The sequence below is a fragment of the Helianthus annuus genome, chromosome 4 (assembly GCF_002127325.2).
Source record: "Helianthus annuus cultivar XRQ/B chromosome 4, HanXRQr2.0-SUNRISE, whole genome shotgun sequence".
NCBI classification, from domain to species: Eukaryota; Viridiplantae; Streptophyta; class Magnoliopsida; order Asterales; family Asteraceae; genus Helianthus; species Helianthus annuus.
In genome coordinates, this window is record NC_035436.2 from 10,525,107 (window position 1) to 10,549,884 (window position 24,778).

The 24,778-nt window shown below is 39.0% G+C and overlaps 1 protein-coding gene across 3 annotated transcripts in view; it reads left to right on the forward strand.

Annotated features, from left to right (window-relative positions):
* Positions 1-24,778, forward strand: part of LOC110935701 (receptor-like protein 13) — a 56,047-nt gene that overhangs the window by 25,938 nt on the left and 5,331 nt on the right. For 2 of the 3 annotated variants that reach the window (XM_035989731.1, XM_035989732.1), the window contains 4 exons: positions 6,467-6,544; positions 18,733-18,891; positions 18,972-19,043; positions 19,283-19,357. In XM_035989731.1, the coding sequence (XP_035845624.1) occupies positions 6,467-6,544; positions 18,733-18,891; positions 18,972-19,043; positions 19,283-19,357 (384 nt within the window). The remainder of the gene's footprint in view (positions 1-6,466; positions 6,545-18,732; positions 18,892-18,971; positions 19,044-19,282; positions 19,358-24,778) is intronic. The other variant, XM_035989733.1, reaches the window with a different exon arrangement.

Below are 24,778 nucleotides of genomic sequence, written 5' to 3' on the forward strand. Positions count from 1 at the left end.
GCTGTACTATCTCAAATTCTGCGAATCTTAGAGTTGACCATGCCCCGTGTCTCCTTAGCACAACCACGTGTTGGTTTGTCTGTTTTGTCTTTTGCTGCTGTCCTTTCTTCTGCAGAAAATCTTGATTGGGCGCGACCCATGCCTGGTGGGCGTGACCCTGTGCCAGGGCTTCTGTTTTCGTTATTTTGTTGGTTTGGATGTAGATGGGGGCTTGGCGAGTCGTGTCAATCCTCTTTCTTTGTATTTATTTTGGTTTTTGCTGTTAATTTGCTTCTTTTATGCGTTTAAGCTTTTTTGACCCTTGAAAATAAAAAAGAAACAAAAAAATAGGCTTTTTCCAACATTAGTACCGAGAAAGGGTTGGTTTTACGCCTGTATTTATGCACATCAAATATAAAACCACAAACAAATGTAAATAAAACACAATCAATCAATAATCAAACTCATAGCCTAGGCATAAAATGAAATGTTGAAAGTTTACATATTACATGGAAATTAGAACAACAGTTTATACTTTTAACAAGTGCTAACTTCTTTTACCCAAAAACGTAAACTTCATGGAAAAAGTATCATGTTTATCATACTTTCAACATCCATTCCATGCCTGCTCATCAAAACAAGTGTGCATGGATGCATCCCCACACTTGTTCAATGCTCAATCCCATCAAGCAAGTTTCAAATTCAATTATGATTAAAACAAGTTCATGGATTCAATCTAATATTCAAATAAACAAGTTCAAAAAAACCTATAAATCATGTAATCACAATGCTTAAAACGAGTAAAAATTATTCCTTTGAGTGTTTGAAAGCTTAAAAATTCAACAAGAACGCAATTCAAAGAAACTTGAAGAACACCCACTTTAACCTGGAAATTAGAGCCTTAATTCCTCTCAAAAAAAAGTGAGATTTAGCAAAAATGAAGCTAGGGATTATGTTTGTCTTGAAAAACTAAGCAAGTGTGACCCAAGAATCACTTGATTTGGTGGAGCATTGAGAGTATTATGAGAGGGGCTGTGAGAGTTTGTGAAGAAGAAAATGATGAAAGGTGAAAAAGTTTGGAATTTGTGGACGTGATTTATTAAATTTGGATCAGGTGGATGTTATAGGAACTAGGTTCACCTTTTATAAAAGATAATTACAAAATATATAATAACGAGATTCTCATTATTCGTAGGAAATATAATAGTACAATACTGGTTGTAATAACTAAATAAAAAGAAAAAAAATATAATTATATATACCAATCTTGATTCAAGCATCGCTGGTGGGTCATTCACGCGCACTTGATAGCATCTTAGACTCGAGTATTCATCATCTTGAGTCTTGAAAAATACTCCCTCACTGCAACAAAGAGCACACTAAAACGTTGACGATTTTGGTTGAGGCACGTGTTCAACACGCTTCCCTTAAAACAGATTCCACGCCTCTACCAAAGACGACGCGTCTGTCTCCCAGGGTACAACAGCCGAAATAGTCTGTACTGCCGAAGATGGCCACGCGCCTGAGGTTACACCGGATAATTGTAGTGTTTGAACTTATGGAACAAATAAAGATGTGACGGTGGTGAAATCGAATAGAGAAAACATATCTCTCTAAGTACCTAATACATGGGTCTTCAAGTATTTTTTTTCTTTTCAATAACTTTCCATATATTCATGTAATTTTCTTGTGTCTTCTCTTGTATTTTTCTAGATGTTCTTCCTCTTAAATGAGGCACATAGCCTATTATACAAGAGTTAAGGATGGGTGAAAAGCCTCACTTAATTAGAGATATAAATACTCAAATTAAAAGACATTAAAACTCTACTTAAGAGTTTAGTCTTTAATTCATCATATAAAGAGTTTATTAATAATTATAATTTCATTAAATTATAATTCACTAAATATTCATTCACCAAATTTCCAACAGATGTGAATCGGGTAAGGTTTAGGATCTTTCGGACAATATGGGCCAGGTTTAATGGATAGTTAGGGTTGAATCGGGTCAATTAAACGATTAGGATGGCTTGGAATCGCCATTAAGTCAACGACTTGAAGTTGGGACGTCGTTGACCAACCAGGATAGATCGACTCCGTTTTTTTGATGTTAATGCACTTTTGGTGATAAGTGCAAGTGTTCCAATTTATTAGGGTCTTTATTGTACATATGCTCAAAATTAGTCCCAAGATGTTCCTAGGGACAATTTGTCCAAGTTTTGGGAGGATTTCCTTAGTCAGAGTTTTGGGTATAGGACTAAGGTCAGAGTTTTGTATGTGTAGCTTTTTTCTGAGTTTTCTCTAGGCAAAAGGTCTGAGCTTTGTGCTATATGTTTTGTCCGGGCTTTCTAGTTAGTCTTGAAAGTCCGGGTTTCACCTTGTATATATAACTTTATATGGAATAGACAAGGTAACGATTTCTGTGTGAATTTCTGTGCACCTAACCCTAATCATTGTCTTTTGTCTGGCGGCTGCTTTGTGTGAGTGACGTCATTCATCTTCATCAAGAATACTCAGTGTATTCTTGATTTTTCTCTCAACTCCTTGCATTCTAGTGTTTCATCTACAGTGGTTGATTATCAGGTGGATTCCGTACACCTATTGGTTGCTTTAGCTGAGTGAGATCTTGGATTTGGAGGCCTTACAAGTGGTATCAGAGCTTGATGCTGCTTTAGCTGCGTGTCCGTCCTCCCGTACAGTTGACAAATGGAAACGGCCTATGGAGGAAGTTATTGTGGATGAATCGATTGATGATATGCCATCCGAAAAACAATACCTTCGATTAGTCATGAAAGAACTTCAAAATCGTCTTCCACCCTCCAATAGAAAAAAGCTTGAGTTATTTCGAGCGAAGGTTGCTTCTTTCGGTCCCTCTTCCGATTGGAGTATTCGCTTAGCTAGCTGGAATAACAAAGCAAATGATTTAAATTCAATTGCGTTAAGCTCGTCTTCTGATGATGATGATGATGATGAGGACCGTCGACGTCCTGTTTCTAATGCGGTTCGTGTACCCGTTCCCTTCAGGACGTATAAGCGACAACGTGTCGCTGTTTCGGATCTTCAGTCTTCTGGTCCGATGGTTGCTTCAGTCACGGTTACATCCAGTTCTGCTCCATCAGACTCAAGAGGTCTTCTTAATACGGAGTTATCTATAGCTCTCCCGTCACTGTCTTCCTCGCTTCCATTTCCTTCCTTTGTGGAAGCTACCAGTGTGGTCACCTCTTCTCAACCGGTAACGCCGATTATGTCGTCTCCAATTCCTGTAGTACCGCTATTTGAGTCGTTAGCATCTCAAACGGGTACGGGAAATTTGTTTGCCTTATCAGGAAGTTCCTCTCTGCCAGTGCAACCTAGTACTCTTATTGATTTGCCAGCTCCAGAGACACGGAGGACAGGTCCAAAGATCGCTTTTGGTTCAAGTCCGCCAGCAGTTCGACTGAAGAAAGTTTCTTCACGTCCTCCAGTGATACCATCCTCAGGTCCTAGGCCATCCAGGGAACAGCCGTCTGGCTCAAGAGCTCCTGCTCCTAGATCTCCTACAGTTTCTGCTTCGAGACCATCCAGTTCAGGTAAAAAGCAGAACTTTCAAGAGTTTGTTCGTGACAAGTTTCAGGATGCAGCCAAGGTCATGGTTCAACACAAGACTCAGTTTTCTAAGCTGCAGAATGAAATTGATCTCTTGAAGAAAAGGGATGCAGAACGAGACCAGCAGATGGCTCAGCTTTTTCGTCTAACCAAGGATCAAAGTCTTCAGTTGGGTAAGTTCATAGCTCAAGAGGCATCGACGTCTGCTCGACAACAGACCTTGGTTAGTACTACGGATCGGCTTCTCGGGATTGTGACAGATCTCGTATCACTCCTTGCTGCTCAGGGGAGAGTTCGGCTTCGGATTTTCAGGTTCAGGCTAAGTGCAAAATGGATGAACTTAATAAAATCAGAGATGATCTTGACAAGGACAAGGATCCCAATGCGTCGAAGCAGGGGGAGCAGTCAAGGAGCGCACGTGCTCCTGAAGCTGCGACTCCGGCTCATGTTGAGGGGGAGTCCTCAGGAACAGCTGCAGGGGGAGATAAGGGCTCTGTAGAGGCTGCTGCTGAATTAGTTTTGGAACCTGGAGAAGTGGTTGAGGAAACGTTTGAGGATTGGCTTACAGACGACTACTTGGCTGGCAAGTTCAGTTTTATTGAAACTGCGAAAGGGAAGACAATTGAGTATGAGTCCTTGCCAGTCAACAACGATATTATCAGAAGCTTTGTGTTTGGCGTTGAAATGCCTGAAGAAATCTTCAACCCAATACGAATTCCCGAAGAAGTCAATGTGGCAGCTCACAGATGGTTTAGGGATCTTCCTGATGACACGCAAAGGAAGAGATACCTATCGACAAAAGGTGAGTACTCGGGACAGATTCGTAGTTGGGATTTCGACGAGCAGCATGGCTTGGTAATGATCAAAAGGACCGATGGGGTTCAGTACTTCAGGCCTAGGGCTAAGGATCTTCAGACTCTTCCAGCACGTGATCTTCATCACATTGCTCAACTCGATCTCAACAACCATACAAACCTTGCCAGTATCGGAGGATTGATTCCTCATCTAGTTGCTGAGAGTCGTGAGAGCAAGTGGAAGCTGTTCAAGCCAGCAGTCGGTCAAGGAGTTAAATATCTAAATAAGTTCACTGGTAAAGATGAATGGAAAGTGGTTTACCCTCCATCGAGTTGCCTTCATAAAATACCTATGCGAAAGTTCGATCTCGATAAGTTCGATAAAATAGGTTATTGGTATCTCCATGGGAAGACTGGGGAAGCCGTGATTACTGAGAAGAAAGTGACGGAGGAGATTGCTAAGATACTGGATCTTATTTGGCTTGCAAACCTAAGGGAATCACACTTGAAGAAGCTTCGGCGCCTGCCCCTAAAATACAATGAAGAAGATCGTGTTCTTGCGGACCAGTTCATCAAGGTGGTTCAGTTCTGTGTGAAGAACAAGGTCTGGGCAGGAAGCAGCTTTTCAAAGAGGGTTTGAAGATCTCAAGTTCAATGAAGACCATGCACTGATCAAGGGGGAGTTTGTTAATGCACTTTTGGTGATAAGTGCAAGTCTTCCAATTTATTAGGGTCTTTATTGTACATATGCTCAAAATTAGTCCCAAGATGTTCCTAGGGACAATTTGTCCAAGTTTTGGGAGGATTTTCTTAGTCAGAGTTTTGTGTATAGGACTAAGGTCAGAGTTTTGTATGTGTAGCTTTTGTCTGAGTTTTGTCTAGGCAAAAGGTCTGAGCTTTGTGCTATATGTTTTGTCCGGGCTTTCTAGTTAGTCTTGAAAGTCCGGGTTTCACCTTGTATATATAACTTTATATGGAATAGACAAGGTAACGATTTTTGTGTGAATTTCTGTGCACCTAACCCTAATCATTGTCTTTTGTCTGGCGGCTGCTTTGTGTGACTGACGTCATTCATCTTCATCAAGAATACTCAGTGTATTCTTGATTTTTCTCTCAACTCCTTGCATTCTAGTGTTTCATCTGCAGTGGTTGATCATCAGGTGGATTCCGCACACCTGTTGGTTGCTTTAGCTGAGTGAGATCTTGGATTTGGAGGCCTTACATTTGAAAATATGGATCAAAATAATAACTTTACACAAAAGGACCCTAGGCTAGAAAAATTCTTAAAGTATTTTGTTTGTTTTATAACTTATAAAAGAAAAAGCTTAGATTCGTTTTAACGAATCCTACCACACCCCCCCCAATAGATGTGTATTGTCTCGAATACACATAAGCCTAAAACATACCTAGAATCTTCATGACTCAGACATAGCGTCTGTTACTTACACACTCAAAGTTTAGTACGACTCGAAATAAACTAGAAAATAAACAAGCGAAACCACAACAAATATACAAACTATACATTGTTTTTTGCCCTATAATTGGTCTCATAAGTCGGAATGCTTACTAAAATGCTTGCCGAATCCTTTTGTTCATCCACTTTCTCGTAACCATCAAGAAACGGTTTCAAACTATGACCGTTTACCGCTTGTCTTGACCCGTCATTCGCTTCCTCAATGGTAACATCTCCCAATTATCTGACCTGTGTAATCACGTACCGGCCCACCCATTTACTCCTCTACTTTCCTGGGAAGAGCTTCAACCTAGAGTTGTATGCATGGCTTAGCGATAAGCATGCATAATTGTTTTAATAGTTAGTTTGTTTGAATTTTGAATTATCAGGATTCCTAGTTTTTTGTTTTTTGTTTATTTTTTTTTCAAATTAGATAGCTTCCTCCCCCAAGGATATTAAGTTATACATAGCATATAGGATCTTGTAATTATTATCAGTTTTCAATTCAAGTTAATAAAAACCAAGAAAAGGACGCCGTTAGAGAAGCACCCCAACAAACTATGTGTTGTTGCTGTTGTTTTGATTATCCAGCTGTACATCCGGAATCTGAAAATATTGTGTATTACATATAACATATTTGTTTTGTTTTGTATGACAGCATTAAGTCATTTACCTAATCTGGAGAAGTTAGATTTAAGTTCGAGCAGTTTTATTAATGGCACAGCAAGTAACGAAGGTAAACTGATTAAAATTAGAGTAAATTACTAGTTTTGTCCTTTATATTTGTACCAAATTGTAGGTGGTGTTCTTCGCCTTTAAATTTGACGAGTTTTGTCCTTAACGTTTCAAAATCATACACGTTATGTTCTTTGGCCCTAACCCGGTTAGTTTTTTTTTAGTCTTAAATCAGATCATGTGCTAGGCACATAGCACATAAGGATATAATTGTATTTTCACCCTAATAGTTAAAAAACACTTAAAAAACCTAAAATACTATATACATATACACTCATCTCTTTCGCCCTCTAATATTTCTCTCTTTAAACAAGCTACTGAACACTTTTCTTTTTCTCTCTCTCCACTCCATCTCTCTGACCACCGGTCTCCTTCCAAACCACTATGACCACCACCTTCTATCAGCACCACCACAACCTCCTCTACACTACATCACCCTCACAGCCACCACCAACAATCATCAGCGCCACCACAATAGAGGGGGTGGGGGGTGTAGAGAGACAGGTTGTGGTGGCGTTGATGGTTGTTGCGGAGTAGTGTAGGAGAGGTTGTGGTGGTGCTGATAAAAGGAGGTGGTGGTCGTGGTTATGTAGGTCCCTCTCGGAGGATGAGGTTCAAACTTAACCTTGTTATACTAACCCACTAGCAAGTGCGGAATCCAAACTAGTGAGCAAACCGGGATGAAACAAGCACAAACACAAAACACACAAAGATTCACCGATTAACACCACTTGTATTAATGCGAATGAAAGGTTCCGGTTACAAGCTCAATGTTTACAAATCAGTTTTGCAAACTCTCTAGTGTGTGTGTGTGTGTGTGTGTTGACAAAATGCTCTCTATCTCTCAAATGTGTCTGTGTACATCTGTCTGTCTTGAACACACTGCATGGGTATTTATACCCATACACAGCAGGTCTGGTCGAAGGATCATGCAGAATGACCGAAAGATCATCTGTCGATCACAAAGCCCTCGAAGGATCCACATTTACCTCGAAGGATGGTATATCCTTCGAGGTTCAACAGTATCCTTCGTTGGACAACTTTCGAGCTATCGAAGGATACACATAATCCTTCGATGGCCCATCTTTCGACTCAGACACTTTACAAACATATTCCTAACTGTTTGGCCAAGTCAAACTAGGAGGACAGTTGACTTAGTCAAACTTACATGACTAACAAGGACATCGTTTACATCGTGACCGAATACAGACAATGTACAGACACAAGTGCACCAACAAACTCCCCCTTGGCTGTAGCTTTGTCTCAATCTTCGATGGTTGTAGATTCGTCTCGATCTTGATCATCTTTGATCTTCGTGTCTTCAAGACTCTGATGTCCTTTCAAGTCTTCAATGTCGGAGGATCTTCAAAGTCTTCACGTCTTGAAAGTAGAAAGTGTATCAACAAACTACCCGTATCATGTAGGAAGTGTGTTGACAAACTCCCCCTTAACATAAGCTCCCCCTTGAGTTATGCTCGTGAAAAACTTTATCTTCATTGCTTGAGATCCTTGTGGTGTTGATGATGGTCAGCGGCAACTCGATCATCTTCATCTCTTGAGTGCCTTCACGTCGTGTCTTCATTCCGAAGCTTTGTCATCGACCATGTTCTCCTTGCCTTTAGAATCTGCACATGCAAGACATCTAAACGCGTAATGAGAACAACTGCTTGGAATATTGTTAGCATAAACAAATGACACACGTATGACCATGTCACAATCAAACACCGTCCGACAGTTTGAAAGTTTAATAAATGTGTCAAATTTTAGTTTCCAACTTTCAAAACTTGCAAATTTCGACCGTTTATGAAGATTTAGTCAATTCGGTTTTCGTTCAGGTTTCAGGTAACGAAGACTCGAGTTCCAACATCGTACGATCGAAAATAAATTAGAAATAAAATCTTTTTGGTATTTTTGAATTTTTCAAATGTAAAGACTGAAAGCAGTAAGTAAATATATACAGACATTCTTTTTGCGAGTTTCGAGGGTAAGAGAATCATATCAGTGTACGGTCATGCCAAAGCGCTCTTGTTGTTCAATTAATTAACATTAAGACAAGCATCCTATAACAATTATCGGTATTGTTGTCCACTTAAGCTCAACTTATCAGATGTAATCATGTTTAGGAGATAAGTTAAGGTATGATCTTGACTACGAGTTCCGAATAAAAAAGGAAACTTCACTTTACTTAAGACGAAGGAACCTTATACTTACCGACCGATGTTCATCCACATCACGACACATTCCCGTATCAAGGTATGCACGAGGGTTCATCTTACCGGTGAGTATACCGATTATCATCTGTTTGACCGTATATGATGTGAGATTCTCACTTATTTTGATTTGAAAACAAGCCCTATGTGATATAATCACTTATTGATGAGGAACTTGATTTTTATATGCATGAGGGCACAGGAGCAAGTCCGTGAACAGGTCAGTACTTTCGTACAGCAGAGAGACGAACTTGACTCCCGGATAAATGTGATATTTTATCACTTATTTGTTTGGACATGTGATTGTTTATCACTTATTGAGGTCGAATGCAGTATGTATTATGTACACGTATGTATAGTATCATGGAAGATCTAGACTTGCGTCCCCGTTATTTTTCGGTAAAAGATACAACCATGAAACCCAGATGATAAGCAGCATAAAGACCGAATATTTCAGAACCTCGGCAATCTATCAAACGAAATTTCGGTACTAAGACCATATGCCAATGAATGGTTCCCACCTGATCTTCAGTCGGTTTAAGATTTATATCACCCTGCACACTTTAAAATGATTGTGAGCCTACCGATACATCTTATATAGAGCTGCTTATCGTTTTTCATTCAAAGTTTAAAGAGGTTTGGATAGACCACTGATGTACTATCATTTTCTCTTTTGCTCGTCAGGAAACTCATTTTTGATTTTCTATTGTTTTTGTGTTTTTGAATTTTTCAATGTTTTTGGATTTTCAGCTTTTGGATTTACTCCCCCTAAAATCAATAAACTAAGACAAATTTAAAAACAAAGATATTTACAAAAATGATTTTCCGATGTTGGTTTTTACTCTGGCTTGACCTTAATGCCGTTTACCAATAATAAAAAGTCAAATCTTGATTTGTCAAAGGCTTTGGTAAAAAGGTCGGCATGTTGGTCATCGGTGTGGACCTTAACAACATCGATTAGCCTTTTGTCAAAGCAATCACGTATGAAGTGATATTTGATTTCGATGTGTTTGGTCTTTGAGTGCTGCACAGGATTTCTAGTGATCTGTAATGCAGCAGAATTATCAACGTAAATAGGAGTAGTTAGGAATTCAAAACCGTAGTCCCGCAATTGTTGTTGAATCCACAGAACTTGGGAGCAACAACTTGAGGCAGCAATGTATTCAGCTTCGCATGTTGAAGTAGCGACGCATGTCTGCTTCTTGCACTGCCATGTGACTAGGCGATTTCCTAAAAACTGACATCCAGCCGTTGTGGATTTTCCGTCGATTTTGCATCCGCCAAAATCAGAATCACTGAATGCTACCAATTCCCTAGGGTACCATAGACCGGTGTCAGGGTAATCCTTCAAATAACGAAAAATCCTTTTAACAGCTGCAAGATGTGAGGCCTTCGGGTTCACTTGGTATCTGGCAAGCAGGCACGTTGGGTACGTTATGTCTGGCCTTGATGCTGTGAGGTACATAAGAGATCCGATCATTGCGCGGTAGTATGAAGGACTAACAGCTTCACCCTTCAAGTCTGGAGTGATTCCGTTATTTATCGGCAATGGGGTACCAATGGGCGTTGCATCTGACATCTGGAACCGGCTCAAGATGTCACCAACATATTTAGTCTGATGGATGAATATCCCAGACTCTGTTTGTTGCACTTGTAGGCCCAAGAAGAAGTTCATTTCCCCCATAGCACTCATCTCGAACTTATCCTGCATAATGCGCTCGAAATTCCTACACAAGACATCATTAGTAGAACCAAAAATAATATCATCAACGTATACATGTATCAGTAGAAGATCTCCATCTTGTTCTTTGATGAAAAGAGTACAGTCGATAAGACCCCTTCGAAAACCGTTCTCCAGCAGATAGTTAGATAAGGTTGCATACCAAGCTCGCGGTGCTTGATGAAGACCATAGAGAGCTTTATTGAGCAACCAAACCCGATCGGGATGAATAGGATCTTGAAAACCTGGAGGCTGTTCGACGTACACCTCTTCTTCAACCACACCATGTAAGAATGCACTTTTCACGTCCATCTGATAAACCTTGAATCCTTTGAAGGACGCATAGGCTAGAAAGATTCGAATTGCTTCGAGACGTGCAACTGGTGCATACACTTCGTTGTAGTCGATCCCTTCAATCTGACGAAAACCTTGAACGACTAAGCGTGCTTTGTTCCGGATAACAACTCCGCGGTCATCCTTTTTGCATTTGAACACCCAACGGGTTCCAATCTTCTTGTATCCAGCGGGTTTCTCTACAAGTTTCCAGACACCCAGCTTCTGGAATTGTTGCAATTCTTCCTGCATTGCTTCCACCCAAGAGTTATCTTTCATGGCTTCTTTCCAAGTTCTTGGCTCTTCCTGTGAGACATAACACGCGAAAGACCAATCGTTTTGTTGCCCGGATTCTCTAATAGCCGCATACAAGCCTGCATTGTTGTTGTTCCGCAACATGTTTCTTGTTTGAATGCCACTTTGCACATTTCCTATGATGTTTTGTTGAGGATGAGTATTATGAATCCTTGTTTCAGGATTTTCTCGAACTGGAATATTTATACCCAGGTTGTTGAGATTTAAATCAACAACCAAATCAAGACCTGGAATTGACGAAGAGGATGATGCAGTAGCTTCAGCTGTTCTGGTGGCATCCACTGGAGGAGTACCTTCCGAAGTACCATGAACTGCTGTTGTAGTAGCTTCTTGATCTGCATCTAGAAATTCATCATCCTCTGAAGATTCGTTCAATTCGGTTGCATCATGAAAATCCTCAATGTTGAGAGTATTATTGTTCACCGAAGAAGATGGTTCTTGATTAACAAGAATTGGACGAACCACCGGTGAAACTGTTGCATTGTCACTCTCGAAAAACATCCTTGCCGCAGCATTTTCTTCAACGGCTTCAACATTGATCGAATTGAAAAAGTCATCGTACTCAAACATCCAAGGCTGACCAGGACATTTGACTGGCAAAGTGTGCCTTTGTACTCTGACCTCAGACCATTCTTCGACCCTTTTTGTCTCTAGATTCCAGACTCGTAAGTTAGGGGTGGCATACCCAAGAAAGTATCCCTCAATTGCTTTGGCCCCAAACTTTCCATTAGGATCGATCATTGTGCATGGAGCTCCAAACGGTTCGAGATAAGACAAATATGTTTTCCGTTTGTTAAGAAGCTCAAAGCAGGTCTTGTTATGTCTTTTGACTGTAAGGACTCGGTTCAATGTATAACATGCAGAGGCCACAACTTCAGTCCAGAATGGAATGGGCAACTGCGACTCTACTAACATTGTCCTAGCAGTCTCGATCAATGTGCGGTTCTTACGTTCAGCGACGCCATTTTGCTGAGGAGTATAAGCTGCAATAAATTCATGAAGAATACCTTTTGAAGTGCAAAACTCCGCCATGGCATGGTTTTTAAATTCAGTACCATTGTCGCTACGTATCCGCCTAACCTTCAACTTATACAAATTCTCAATCTGAATGATTAAGTTTTTGATAATACCAAAGGTTTCACTCTTGTGTGCCATGAACGCCACCCAAGAAAATCTTGAATAATCATCCGTAATCACGAGACAGTATTGATCACCCCGAATACTTTTGTGCTTGACAGGACCGAACAAATCCATGTGCAAACGTTCAAGGGCAACTGCCACCGTGTTGATCTTCTTTGTAGGGTGCTTTTTCTTTGTTTGTTTACCCTTTTGGCACGAAACACAGACGTCTTGAAGATGGAAATTTTTGAGAGGAACACCATTTACCAATTCATTTGAAACCAAATGATTCATTTTGCGTAAGTGAATGTGACCCATTCGTCTGTGCCAAGAGATAGTGTCTTTTTCCGTGGCTTTAGAAACGAAATCTGTTGCTTGTGCAGACGTAGTAATAGCCTGGCTCATATCAAGGACGTACAAATCATTAATCCTTGGAGCAGACAAGAGAATCCATTCTTTTGGGATCTTGAAGCCGGGTTTCAGCACATAACATCCATTAGCATCAAAGTGTACTGAGAATTGCTTGTCACAAATTTGAGAAACACTAAGAAGATTGTGATCAAGTTGTTGCACAAAGTTGATCTTGTCAAAGCTGACAATCCCGTTGGATATCATTCCTTCACCCGTGATATAACCTCCCTTATCTCCAGCAAAAGCAACATAACCTCCTCTAATAGATTTGACGTCGTAGAGAAGCTTCATGTCGCCTGTCATGTGCCTGGATGCCCCACTATCAACAATCCAATGACTACTGATAGTTCCTCCTGGAACACCCTGCACATGAACTCAAATGATTAGTTGGAGCTGGGGACCCAAGCCATTGTGGTCTTGGGTCTTCCATTTTCATCAATAACAATAACCTCTTGTCTTTGATGATTGGTGAATTGTGATGGTCCCCCTGATTTAACCACCGTTTTTGGTTTCCATGTCTGTTTTGTTTCACCAGTGTTGTTCTTTAAAATTTTAACTTCATGGTTATTTGAAGTTTTTGAATTTACTGGTTTTACAGAAACAGATTGTTTTTGAACCACATCGGTTTTAATAGCCTTTTCAATTTTCTTGACCTGTTGGCGTCTCTGTTTCATTTCCCTTTCTTTTACAAGGCGGGGATCTTGTTTTACAGAAACAGATCGCTTACGGTCAGTTTGGTCACGGGGAACATCACCCTTTTCTTTTTTGCTTATGAAGATATGGGCAATTTCGAATTATATGCCCAATTGTTCCACACTCAAAACATGATCTTCGTTCAACAAACCCCGAAGTATCATGTGATCGTCTAGCCGATGATGATGAACTTTGTGAACCCGAGGTACTAGGTTTTGAACTGCTTGGTTCATTTCTTTTCTGTACGATTGCTTTCTTGACAAAATCTAAGTTAGACTTGTTTTCAAAAGTCGCAATTTTGTCTATTCCCGTCGATTTCACAAAGTTAACATTTTTCTTCTTCTTTTGGTTCGGCTTCGTTTGTGCTTGAGCCGGTGATTTTCCTTTTGGCTTGGTGAGATTTTGCTGTTTTGCCACTGTTGGTAATTTCTTATTTCCAAATTGTTTTCGAACTTCAGCCTTTGGAATAGGAGGACACTGGGTAACTGTAACATGTGGTCCTGCCTTTCCCAAAAACTTACTCGTCGAATTTTCAAAAACTTTACTGATTAAAGATTTATTAACATTTTTAATCGGAAAGTCTTTATCTGAATAAATCTTATCATCTCCAACCAACGTGTACAGCAAATTCTCACTCTCCGACCCCTTCTCAGACGGGGACTCAATCGCAACAGTCTTAGCGGGTTTTGCAGGAGGATCACATAGAATGTAATTCTCGAGAGGTATGTCCTCATCCTTAACTACCGCATCAGACTTTGCTATGATAGCATCATCAGATTCATCATCAGAAGAATCAGCATCCTCAATAATGACAGGAGGATCCTGATTCAGTTCAGCAGGAGACACACATGTATCTGCTGAAGTATCTGAATCTGGTGATACATCTTTCTTGTATCCGAGTCCTGTGGCAAACTCCTTCACAACGAGAGGAACAGATGGTTCAAAGAACACTCAATCCTCCTCATCAGGCATGGCATCATAATTGTGTCTAACTGGTGGTGGACATTTCTTGTAGCCTATGCATGTGACATCCCTCTTCTCTTTCTGAACATCAATGATGTGGTCCAATACATAGCTAGAGCTCAAATAACTGTCTAGCTTAAGTTGGATTGCATCACTTTCGGTTTGCACACAAGCCATCTCTTTTTGCATAATCTCAAGGTGAGATATATACACATTAATGTCAGTTTGTTTTCTTGAAACCATTTTTGTCAGTTCAGTTTTATCTTTCTTTAATGTTTCAATTACTGACTTAAATTCCTTTTCATGGTTTTCATAAAACATGTTGGCTTCTGTGCATTTGGAAAGATCCACAGTCAACTTCTGATTGTGGATGAATGTCACATCATATTTTTCTTGCAAAGCCTCGTGTTTGCTTTGCAATTCACACCACTCGGCGTTCAAGGAAACATGTTTGTCTTGCAAGTCAAACAAACTAGCTTGTAAAGCATCATGTTTGCCTTGCAACTCAGACATGTTTGCCTCTAAATCATCACATTTAGCACGCAAACTATCACAGTTAACACAATTAGCAGTAGTGGGTTCATTGACACATACCTGACTTGATGAACTGTCGACATTAGCCATAAAGGCTGAATGGAGAGAAGATGAAGAATAAGAAGCTTGATCCACCAGAATAGATCTTCTATCAGTTCTTGCTGCAGCTTCCTCCAAAAGCTCATCAATATTTGCATCAACTGAAGCACTAGATGTCTCACCCACATTCTCATCACCTGAACTTGAGGATTCTTCATCTGAACTCCTGCTATAACCCGAAGAGTTTTCATCCTCAGAGGATTCACCACCATTGGCGAAAGATTCTCCACCACTGGTGTGAACAGGATCATCCACAACCTTAGCAAAGCACGCCGTTCCATCTGGAGCATCACTACTCAACTGAATAGACCAGTCACAACCTTCATCAACTTGAACCACAAGTGCCTGGTTGGCATTAGATGGTCCTGCTTGATTGCTAACCGGTACCGATGTACGCTCATTGTTCCTTGCTTGATTCTGATTTCCTCTGTTCCCTTGACCTCTGAAGGGATTTTGGTTCCCATGTTGAGATGGCCTCGTACATTCTCGTTTGAAATGGCTACGTTCTCCACAGTTGAAGCACTTCACAGCCTGTTTATCGAACCCATACTTGGTGTCTTTCTTGCTTTCCAAGCTGGTTCGGCCTGTTCTCTCCATGAAATCCTTTGCTCGTCTAACAGCACTGGCAAAGGCCCACTTGATATCCATCATCTCCATTTCCTCCTTATCAATCTGCTGATAGTCTTCTTGTGTCAGATTAATGTTACCAATCTGACCTTCAACTAGCCCGCAGTACGCACTCACTAACGTGTTAAGCAGCTCCATGTGTTCCTTAGCTACTTCCACACTGACTTTTGAGAAGCTTGAAGTGTTGAGCCGTACTTTTTCTGGCTTTGATTGCTGACCAGCAGATGATGTACCCCCATAACATGCTTGAGCAGGAGGAGGTGGTTGTATTGGATTTCCATACACGTCTGTGGTGGGAGGACGCTTAACAGGAACTTGCACTGTATTGCCATAAATATCTGTACTTGTGACAAAGGCTGTATGCAGTGGAGCATGTGAACCAGGATTGCTTGGTACAATGGATCTTGTAGAGGAAGTACTTGAAGTTCCATAATACATTTCAGGATTCTGTGGCACTGGAACTCTTTTTGCTTTCAAGGTTTCCTCTTGATCCTTGTTCTCCAACAACTGCACGAAGTCGTTGATGTTTGTAGTAGCCAAAACCCCATTATATTTCAAAATCTCCAAGAAACTACTCCATTGGGGAGGCAATGCATCAGCGAACTTCTTCACCACTTCAGCTTGAGTTGTTGCTACACCAAAGTTATTCAACTCAGTAAGCAAATGATAAAACCTGCTTGTCATGTCTCCCAGGGACTCCTTATCTAAGCATGTGAAACCGTCAAACTCTTTCTTGAGAAGATCATGACGCAACTGACGTGTTGCCTCATTCCCTACTCTTCTTGTCTTTATCCCGTCCCACAACTTCTTGGTTGTCTTGAAACTGACAAACTGGTGATAAATATCCTTGCTTAACGCCTGAGTGAGAATGGTGTATGCTTTCTTTTCCAGATCATATGTTTTCTTCTGATCTTCTGGAAGGTCGGCAAAAGTAGCAGTCGACGAAGCAGCAACTTCTATAGCTTGATCGAAATCTGTGGTGAAACGTATCCACAACTATGTATTCTGACCAAGAACATATGTACGGAATCTGTCAGCCCAACCCGGATACTCGTTTAAGTGCATCAACTTCGGAGGTCGATTCAAACTTCCTGTTTCGCTTTCGCTCAGAAGGATACTTTGAATACTCGGAGTTTGATTCGATACTAATGCCCATTGATTTGCCTGCGAAGATGTCGACACCGGAGACTCGGCCCATGAAGGAGATAGACTTGTATTTGTGTACTTTCCACTATCGGGAGCCGGTGTACCCCACCATGAGGGAGTGGAACCTGAACTGGTATATTTTCCACTGTCAGGAGCCGGTTTTCCCCACCAACTCGGATTCATGATTGATAAGAAAAATAAATTCTATATCAATATCTTGAAAGATGACAACAACCGAAGGATCCTAGCTCGAAGGATCTGAAAAACACAAACTTGTTAAGACTAAACAGATCACAATCGAAGGATCAAATCTTGTTCGAAGGATCAACAGTGTTCGAAAGATCACTGTTGAATCTCGAACAATGATTTCGAAAGATTCACTACCGAAAGATCCTTGTCTTTCGAATTGATATCCTTCGAATAGATTCCCTGGATCGAAGGATGAATCTCTGACTTCGAAAGACTGTTCGAAAGATGTTCATCTATCGAACTATCTTTGATCGAAAGATGGTCTTTCGATGTCGAAGGATATCCTTCGAATCCTACTGACACAACTGACACAGATGTGAAAGGTTGGTGAAAAGGTGATGGGTTGGTAGAGTCAACTTTCGGCAAAGGGGATGGTCAGACTGTACCTTCTCTACCAACTCAGATTGTTTAAACAAAATATTACCCAAAATGGACAAGCTTATCCAGAAACCGGTCACCGGAATTATGACCGGAATTTCGCCGAAAATCACCAAATCTCTTAAAAACATGTTTTAAGTTACCCAACCCGACTTTGAACGCACCCGAAAGGTTTAGAACACGTTTTTATATCAAGAACTCCAAGAAAAACACTAAAAACGGGTGTTAAACCAAGTGTCCAAACACACCAAGACTTGAACAAACCCGGTTTTAAACAAGGTAAAGAGCCAAGCTCTGATACCACTTGTAGGTCCCTCTCGGAGGATGAGGTTCAACCTTAACCTTGTTATACTAACCCACTAGCAAGTGCGGAATCCAAACTAGTGAGCAAACCGGGATGAAACAAGCACAAAAACAAAACACACAAAGATTCACCGATTAACACCACTTGTATTAATGCGAATGAAAGGTTCCGGTTACAAGCTCAATGTTTACAAATAAGTTTTGCAAACTCTCTAGTGTGTGTGTGTGTGTGTTGACAGAATGCTCTCTATCTCTCAAATGTGTCTGTGTACATCTATCTGTCTTGAACACACTGCATGGGTATTTATACCCATACACAGCAGGTCTGGTCGAAGGATCATGCAGAATGACCGAAAGATCATCTGTCGATCACAAAGCCCTCGAAGGATCCACATTTACCTCGAAGGATGGTATATCCTTCGAGGTTCAACAGTATCCTTCGTTGGACATCTTTCGAGCTCATCGAAGGATAGACATAATCCTTCGATGGCCCATCTTTCGACTCAGACACTTTACAAATATATTCCTAACTGTTTAGCCAAGTCAAACTAGGAGGACAGTTGACTTGGTCAAACTTACATGACTAACAAGGACATCGTTTACATCGTGACCGAATACAGACAAAGTACAGACACAAGTGCACCAACAGGTTATTTGGAAGGAGGGTGTGGTGGTGGTAAGCTAGAGTGTAGAGAGAGAGAAAGAAAATAGTGTTCTACTCAGTAGTTTGTTTAGAGAGAAAAAGAGATGAGTGTATATGTATATCGTATTTAGTTTTTTTAAGATGTTTTTTTTAACTAATAGGCTGAAAAGACAATTATACTCTCATATGTAAGGGACATTACCATATTTAACCAAAAAGTCCGTCTGAGTTAGGGCTAAAGGAAATAACGTGCAGAAGTTTGAAATGTTAAGGACAAAACTCGTCAAATTTAAAGACAAGGGACACTGCCTGTAATTTGGTACAAACATAAAAGACAAAAGTTGTAATTTACTATTAAATGTAAATTTCAAAGAGTTAATCAATCCTCAATTAGTACATTATTACCCAAATTTAGGACTTTGGTCCATGTTATGATTTTTTTATAGGTTGTAAGAGCTTAATGAGATTAAAGAATCTAGAGAGTATATCCATGCAATATAGCGACTTAAACAAGAGCATGATATCATGCCTAAGTTTCCTTCCATCACTCAAGATTCTTAATCTTCGTTATTCTCGGATACTGGGAAGTTCCTTTCCAATGCAAGGCATGCATTTTTTATGAGATTGTTAAGAAACGACTAAATATCAAATCTCACCTCATTACCATGCAATGTCTTTTGTGTAGAATTTTCTTTGTTGAGGAAGTTAAAGACACTTGACTTGAGCTTTTGTGATCTTCACTCACTCACTTTAAATGGTTAGGTTTCTTATTATTATTATTTTTTTCTTTTTGAACATCAAACTAACCTTCTCCTAAATACTCATCTCTTGGGAAGACTACACCTTTCAAATAGCTAAGTTGTTAAAATGTGTTTTTAAATCTATTTAACATCCTTAAATTATTGTTCTTTAGATAATTGATTTGTTGCTATCATGTGTTCCGAATTAGTATAATGGTAATTATATTGTCTGATATGTCTTTCCTATCTAATTCAGAGCTCCATAATCTACGCGACTTAGAAGTCCTCCTCTTGAATGATAACCAATTCAATGGAACATTACCGGTGGAAGGTATATATACTTTTTGTTCATCATGAAATTTTTTATAGGTGCTCTAGAACTGCATCAATACTATCTATCGTACAAGTTATTGATGTTAATTAATATGTTGCTTTAAGAAGCATGGAATGTCTTGAATGGGCATATGTTCTTAATAAGAATAAGTGGACACATATAAGCTTACATGTTAGTTGTGAAAATGATTGTAGTCGAAAAGTAAGTTTTACAAGAGGAATTTATACAGGGCCGGCCCGTTAGGCTTAACAATTTAGGCACGGATCTAGGGCCACAAAAAGTCAAGGACCTCCAATTTTTAGTAAAGTTATATATATTATATACGTATCAAACTTAAATAAAAAGCAAAACTAAACCCTTTCAAAATTAAACCACATACATAACCGCAGTCTGTAGCAACCATCTACCACTCGACCTCATCCGAATTCTGTGAATCAGCGCCAAAAAGCCCTAAAATTGAGCCGCAGTCATCGTTCCTACCTCCTATTGCAACCTGCTCTTTCGATTTTCTAGGTTATCGGCTATCACTAACGGTAATCACTCATGGCGTCGGGTCTCGGGATTGGAGGAGAACATATGAGCAAAATTAGGGCTAATTACTAAGCGTAGGTTAACTTTAGCAACTAATTTTTCTATTAACTCTATATGTTTTGCAAAAGGGCTTCCACTTCGTAGTTCGCTTAGGGTTTACAAAAACGTTGGAACGCTCTGAATTTATACATTATATTTACATAAGAGTTAATTACGTTTTTCGTACATGTGTTTTGTTGAAAATAATCATTACAGTCTATTAGTTTAAAAATTGTCAAAACATTGTACTTTCACTAATTACAGTCCACCTCCGTTAACTCATCCATTTATTATGTCAAGTATGTGTGAAATGGCCATAATGCCCTTTCTTACTAAAAGACATAAATAAAAACAAGTTAACTTCCATTTGACTCCTTGTGTTTTGATTTGGTCATTTTAACGGTTTTGCCCCAATAGTTTAAAATAGTCATTTTCTTCCCTGATTTTTCTAACTTATCGTCATTTTGCTCCCCGCCTCTAACACTATCCAAAAAATCCATTAACTAGAAGAGTATTTTGGTAATTTTATAGATAAAAGCAAGGGCATGTAAGTCTTTTCACCTAAATAGACCTATAACTTGTTTGTTAACATGTATATAAGTAATTTTTTTTTCTGATCCCCAGCTTTCCAACCACTGTTTCTACCGGCCACCACCATCCACAACCATCCACCATCACCCGCGGATATCCAAAATTCAGATATCCGAATTTGAACAGCCCTAATTGGGACTACATATTACCATTCTAGGAGAACCGTATTTTCTGACATAGCTTTTTCGATCGACTTTCCGGCGAAGAGTGTGGCGTCGATTTGTTATATGTAACGTATATTGTAGTTTTCTGACCGACTCTGACCCTGAATGGCAGATGATGGTGAGTCGGGTGGAGTCACATAAACCTAAATATAAGGGTGAAGGGGGTGCTCACCTAATAGGTGAGTCCCCTCTCTTACGCCAAACCAATCCCCGTGTGCCACGTCAACTCCCCTCTTAAACTCCCCTAACACCCCAATTTGATGGCGCCACTCCACTCTTAGGTTAATTGGTTTTTTTTTAAAAAAAAAAAAAAAAAGAAAAGGTGTGATTGGACCGCCGCCTTCTCTCTCCTCCCTCTCTCTCGGTGAGCCGCCACCGGTTTCATCCCTCTCTCTCACTCACCGATTGAACGGCGGCACCTTGCCTATCGGCAAAATCACTCCCCGCGGCACTCCCCGATTTACGCCCCGTATACCCTAAATCTGAGAGTTATAATAAGATTTTGAGGTAATCATTACCACGAAAAAGTTTTTGACAATCATATTTTTGCTTTTCAGTTTACTTTTTCAAATACAATATCTATACAATGATCTTTTATAATAATGTTTGGAAATTTGAAAACCGAGATTTTCTAAAACAATTGAGAGAAGATCAATTCATACATATCTATACTATATAATAAAACAAACATGTTTTGGGACACTTGTCATTCTCTCATTTAATTGATTAAAATTATTAATAATACTAAAAATAATAATATTTAATCTAAATTAATACAAATTCTTATTATTAATAATATTTAATCAAATCTAAAATCTAATCTAATACAAATTTTTATTATCAATAATATTTTTAAATATTATTTTTTAATAGAGTAAAACGAAGCATTTAACACTACGATAAATATGGATGTGGTTTATGAATTCTTTTTTTATCAAAAACAAATCGTAGGAGCAGAACTGGAAATAACCACAACAAATATGGATGGTAATGGATTAGGTTTGGGTTGGGTACTCCCATACTCATACTCGATTGTAAAATCGTGTCTCATACTCGACCCAATACCCGTCGGGTATTTGTCGGGTAATTACCCTTCGGGTATCAAATATACTCATTAGTTTGTTAAAGATATATGTTGTAATTTCCAAATACATGTCTTTACTATTATAATTATTATATGATTATATTTACACAACCATTATTATAAACAAAAAATGTACATTACGTACATATAAGTTTTATCATCAATTAATAACAACTTTATTATACTTATACACTTATATATATATATATATATATATATATATATATATATTTCACACATACATAATATAAATACTATTATAAAATACATATACTAAAATAAAATTTATTTTTTCACATTATGTACATACTAAAATAAATAAATAACTAACAAACAAAGGTTAATGAAAAATAACAATATAAATTAAAAAATTTGGATATATGATCGGGTATATAGTTTGGGTAGACGAGTATGTGGTTTCGGGTAATCGGGTCGGGTATCATCTAATCTCATACCCGACCCATACCCGCAAATTTTTTTAAAACTAATCCCATACTCGGCCCAATACCCGTCTGGTATCGGATATACCCGTTTCATTTGTGTTAGGTATTAGGTATTCCTGTCGAGCTCGAGTATTTTTGCTATCCCTAACAACAAAATCGTTATCAGTGCCTATGTTGCTAAAGATAAGGAATAAAAGAATGTGTAAACTTTGATAAAGGGTATGGATAAATCAGTAATTTTATATTCAAAAAACTAAAACCTATTTAAAAAGATGAGTTTTAGTGGCTTTTGGAAAAACATCTTTTTACCTTCTTCAAAAAGCCAAAAAAAAAGACTTTTATCATTCTCAAATACTTTTTGAATTTATTGGCTTTTTAAAAAACACAATAAGTTATTTCAAAACTCAATCCTGAACGCCGTCTAACTATATTTATTTTTATCAACCCGTGTAATACACGGGGTTCTAACCTAGTTGTATTTTATAAGTAAGTGGCCGGAATGCAAAAAGGCTCATTATATATAGCTCTTAGTTTTACCGGTTGGCGTCATTTGCTCATTATATATCAAGCACCAAAGACGTTTGGCGTCATTTGCTTGCCAATTCCCTCCACTCACTAGTCAACTGCCTCATTATCACCAGCTTCCACCTTAAATATTCAATTAAGTGCCCGGGTAGAAGTAATGTCTAGAGATGGTGTGTTTGGGGCACGACCATGAGAGAACAAAACTAAATATTTGCGTAGAATTTGGAGATTATTATGCTACTGGGGAGGATCTATGATCTGAATCTTTAGATCCGTGTGTTTTAAAAAATTGTGTTGAAAATGGGCTTGCACCGTTTGCAACACAATAGATTGCACTTAAATATTAAGCTTCAAAATCAGTCTCTATTGGGCTATTTTCGGCAGATCATTTCTTGTAGTTTGTAAGCAAAATTTGGCTCATGTTACCTCACTACATGTCATCTTACAAGGTTTTTTTTTTCTTGCGTTACAACCTACGTTTAGCTTGAGGATAATAAAGAACTAGTTACGTTAGTTAATAGTCGTGCTTAACTAATATAAATAAGTGGTTTGTGATACTGAATCAGTAAGAGAAATATATTTCACTTCATAAGTTCATATCATAGTTAGATGTCGACTAAAACAATTGGCAGTTAACTCTGCAATTGTAACACCTCCTGACTGACTTGTATCGATGTTTAACAAGTTTCCTTTTAGTCTTAAATAAATTCCTTTAAGAAATTCCAATGAAATAATTTGATGACACTAAGATCACTAACATCAAACCTTCTAGTAATTCAATTCCCGTTTCTTTTAATTGTTTGAGAAACTTATGTATTGTTTCTTGTTGGTGCACTTGTGTCTGTACTTTGTCTGTATTCAGTCACGATGTAAACGATGTCCTTGTCAGTCCTGTAAGTTGACCAAGTCAACCGTCCTCCTGGTTTGACTTGGCCAACAGTTAGGAAATGGTTGTCTATTGGTCTGTGTCGAAGGTTGGTCTATCGAAGGATTGATTCTATCCTTCGATGACCTCGAAAGATATGTTACGAAGAACACTATGGACTTCGAAGGATATGCAATCCTTCGAAGTATATTTGGATCCTTCGAACACTTTGTAATCGATAGATGATCCTTCGACCATCTATCGAATCCTTCGACCATGACAACCTGAGCTGGGTATATATATACCCATGTATGTGTTAGACATAAAAAATAGATGCACATTTGAGAGATAGAGAGTTCTAGAGAGCATTCTGTCCGAAACACACACCCACACTTTGAGAGTTTGCAATACACATTTGTAAACACTGTGCTTGTAACCGAAACCTTCATTCGCATTAATACAAGTGGTGTTAATCGGTGAACCTTTGTGTGTTTGTGTTTATACTTGTCTCATCCCGGTTTGCTTGCTAGCTTGGATTCCGCACTCGCTAGTGGGTTAGTATAACAAGGTTTGAGGTTCGTCATCCTCCGAGAGGGACCTACAATTGGTATCAGAGCCATGGTGCCCGATTTAGTAAATCTAACAGTTTACTAAGTCACATGTGCTCTAGATCTGTGATTTTTGTGCGTTTTTGTTCAAGATGTAAAAATGGTGAAAATGAGAAAAACTCAGATCTGGACCCGAATATTCAGATCTGTGCTAAAACGAGTGTTGGGTTTTATGTTTTTCTCCTAAAAATTCAAGTTATCATCATCAAAAATCGTTTACAAAGTGTTTTCATCGAATCTGCATATTTACAGTCTCCTGTGTTCTTGATGTTCTTATTATCTTCATACTTCGAAAGATCAATCACAACTTCGAAAGATCAAAACAATTACTCGAAGGATCAACTGATTTCGACAGGTCATCTTTCTGTTTCGAAAGGTCAGCCCAACTTGTTTCGAAGGGTCATTGTAACAAACTTCGAAAGATCAAATCAACCTCCAACAATTTCGAAAGATCAACCTCTACAAATCTCGAAAGATCAACCTTACCCCCTAAATAACTTCGAAAGATCATCTTGTTGTGTATCGAAGGGTCATCACAACAGAATCGGAAGATCATAAGTTTTTGAAA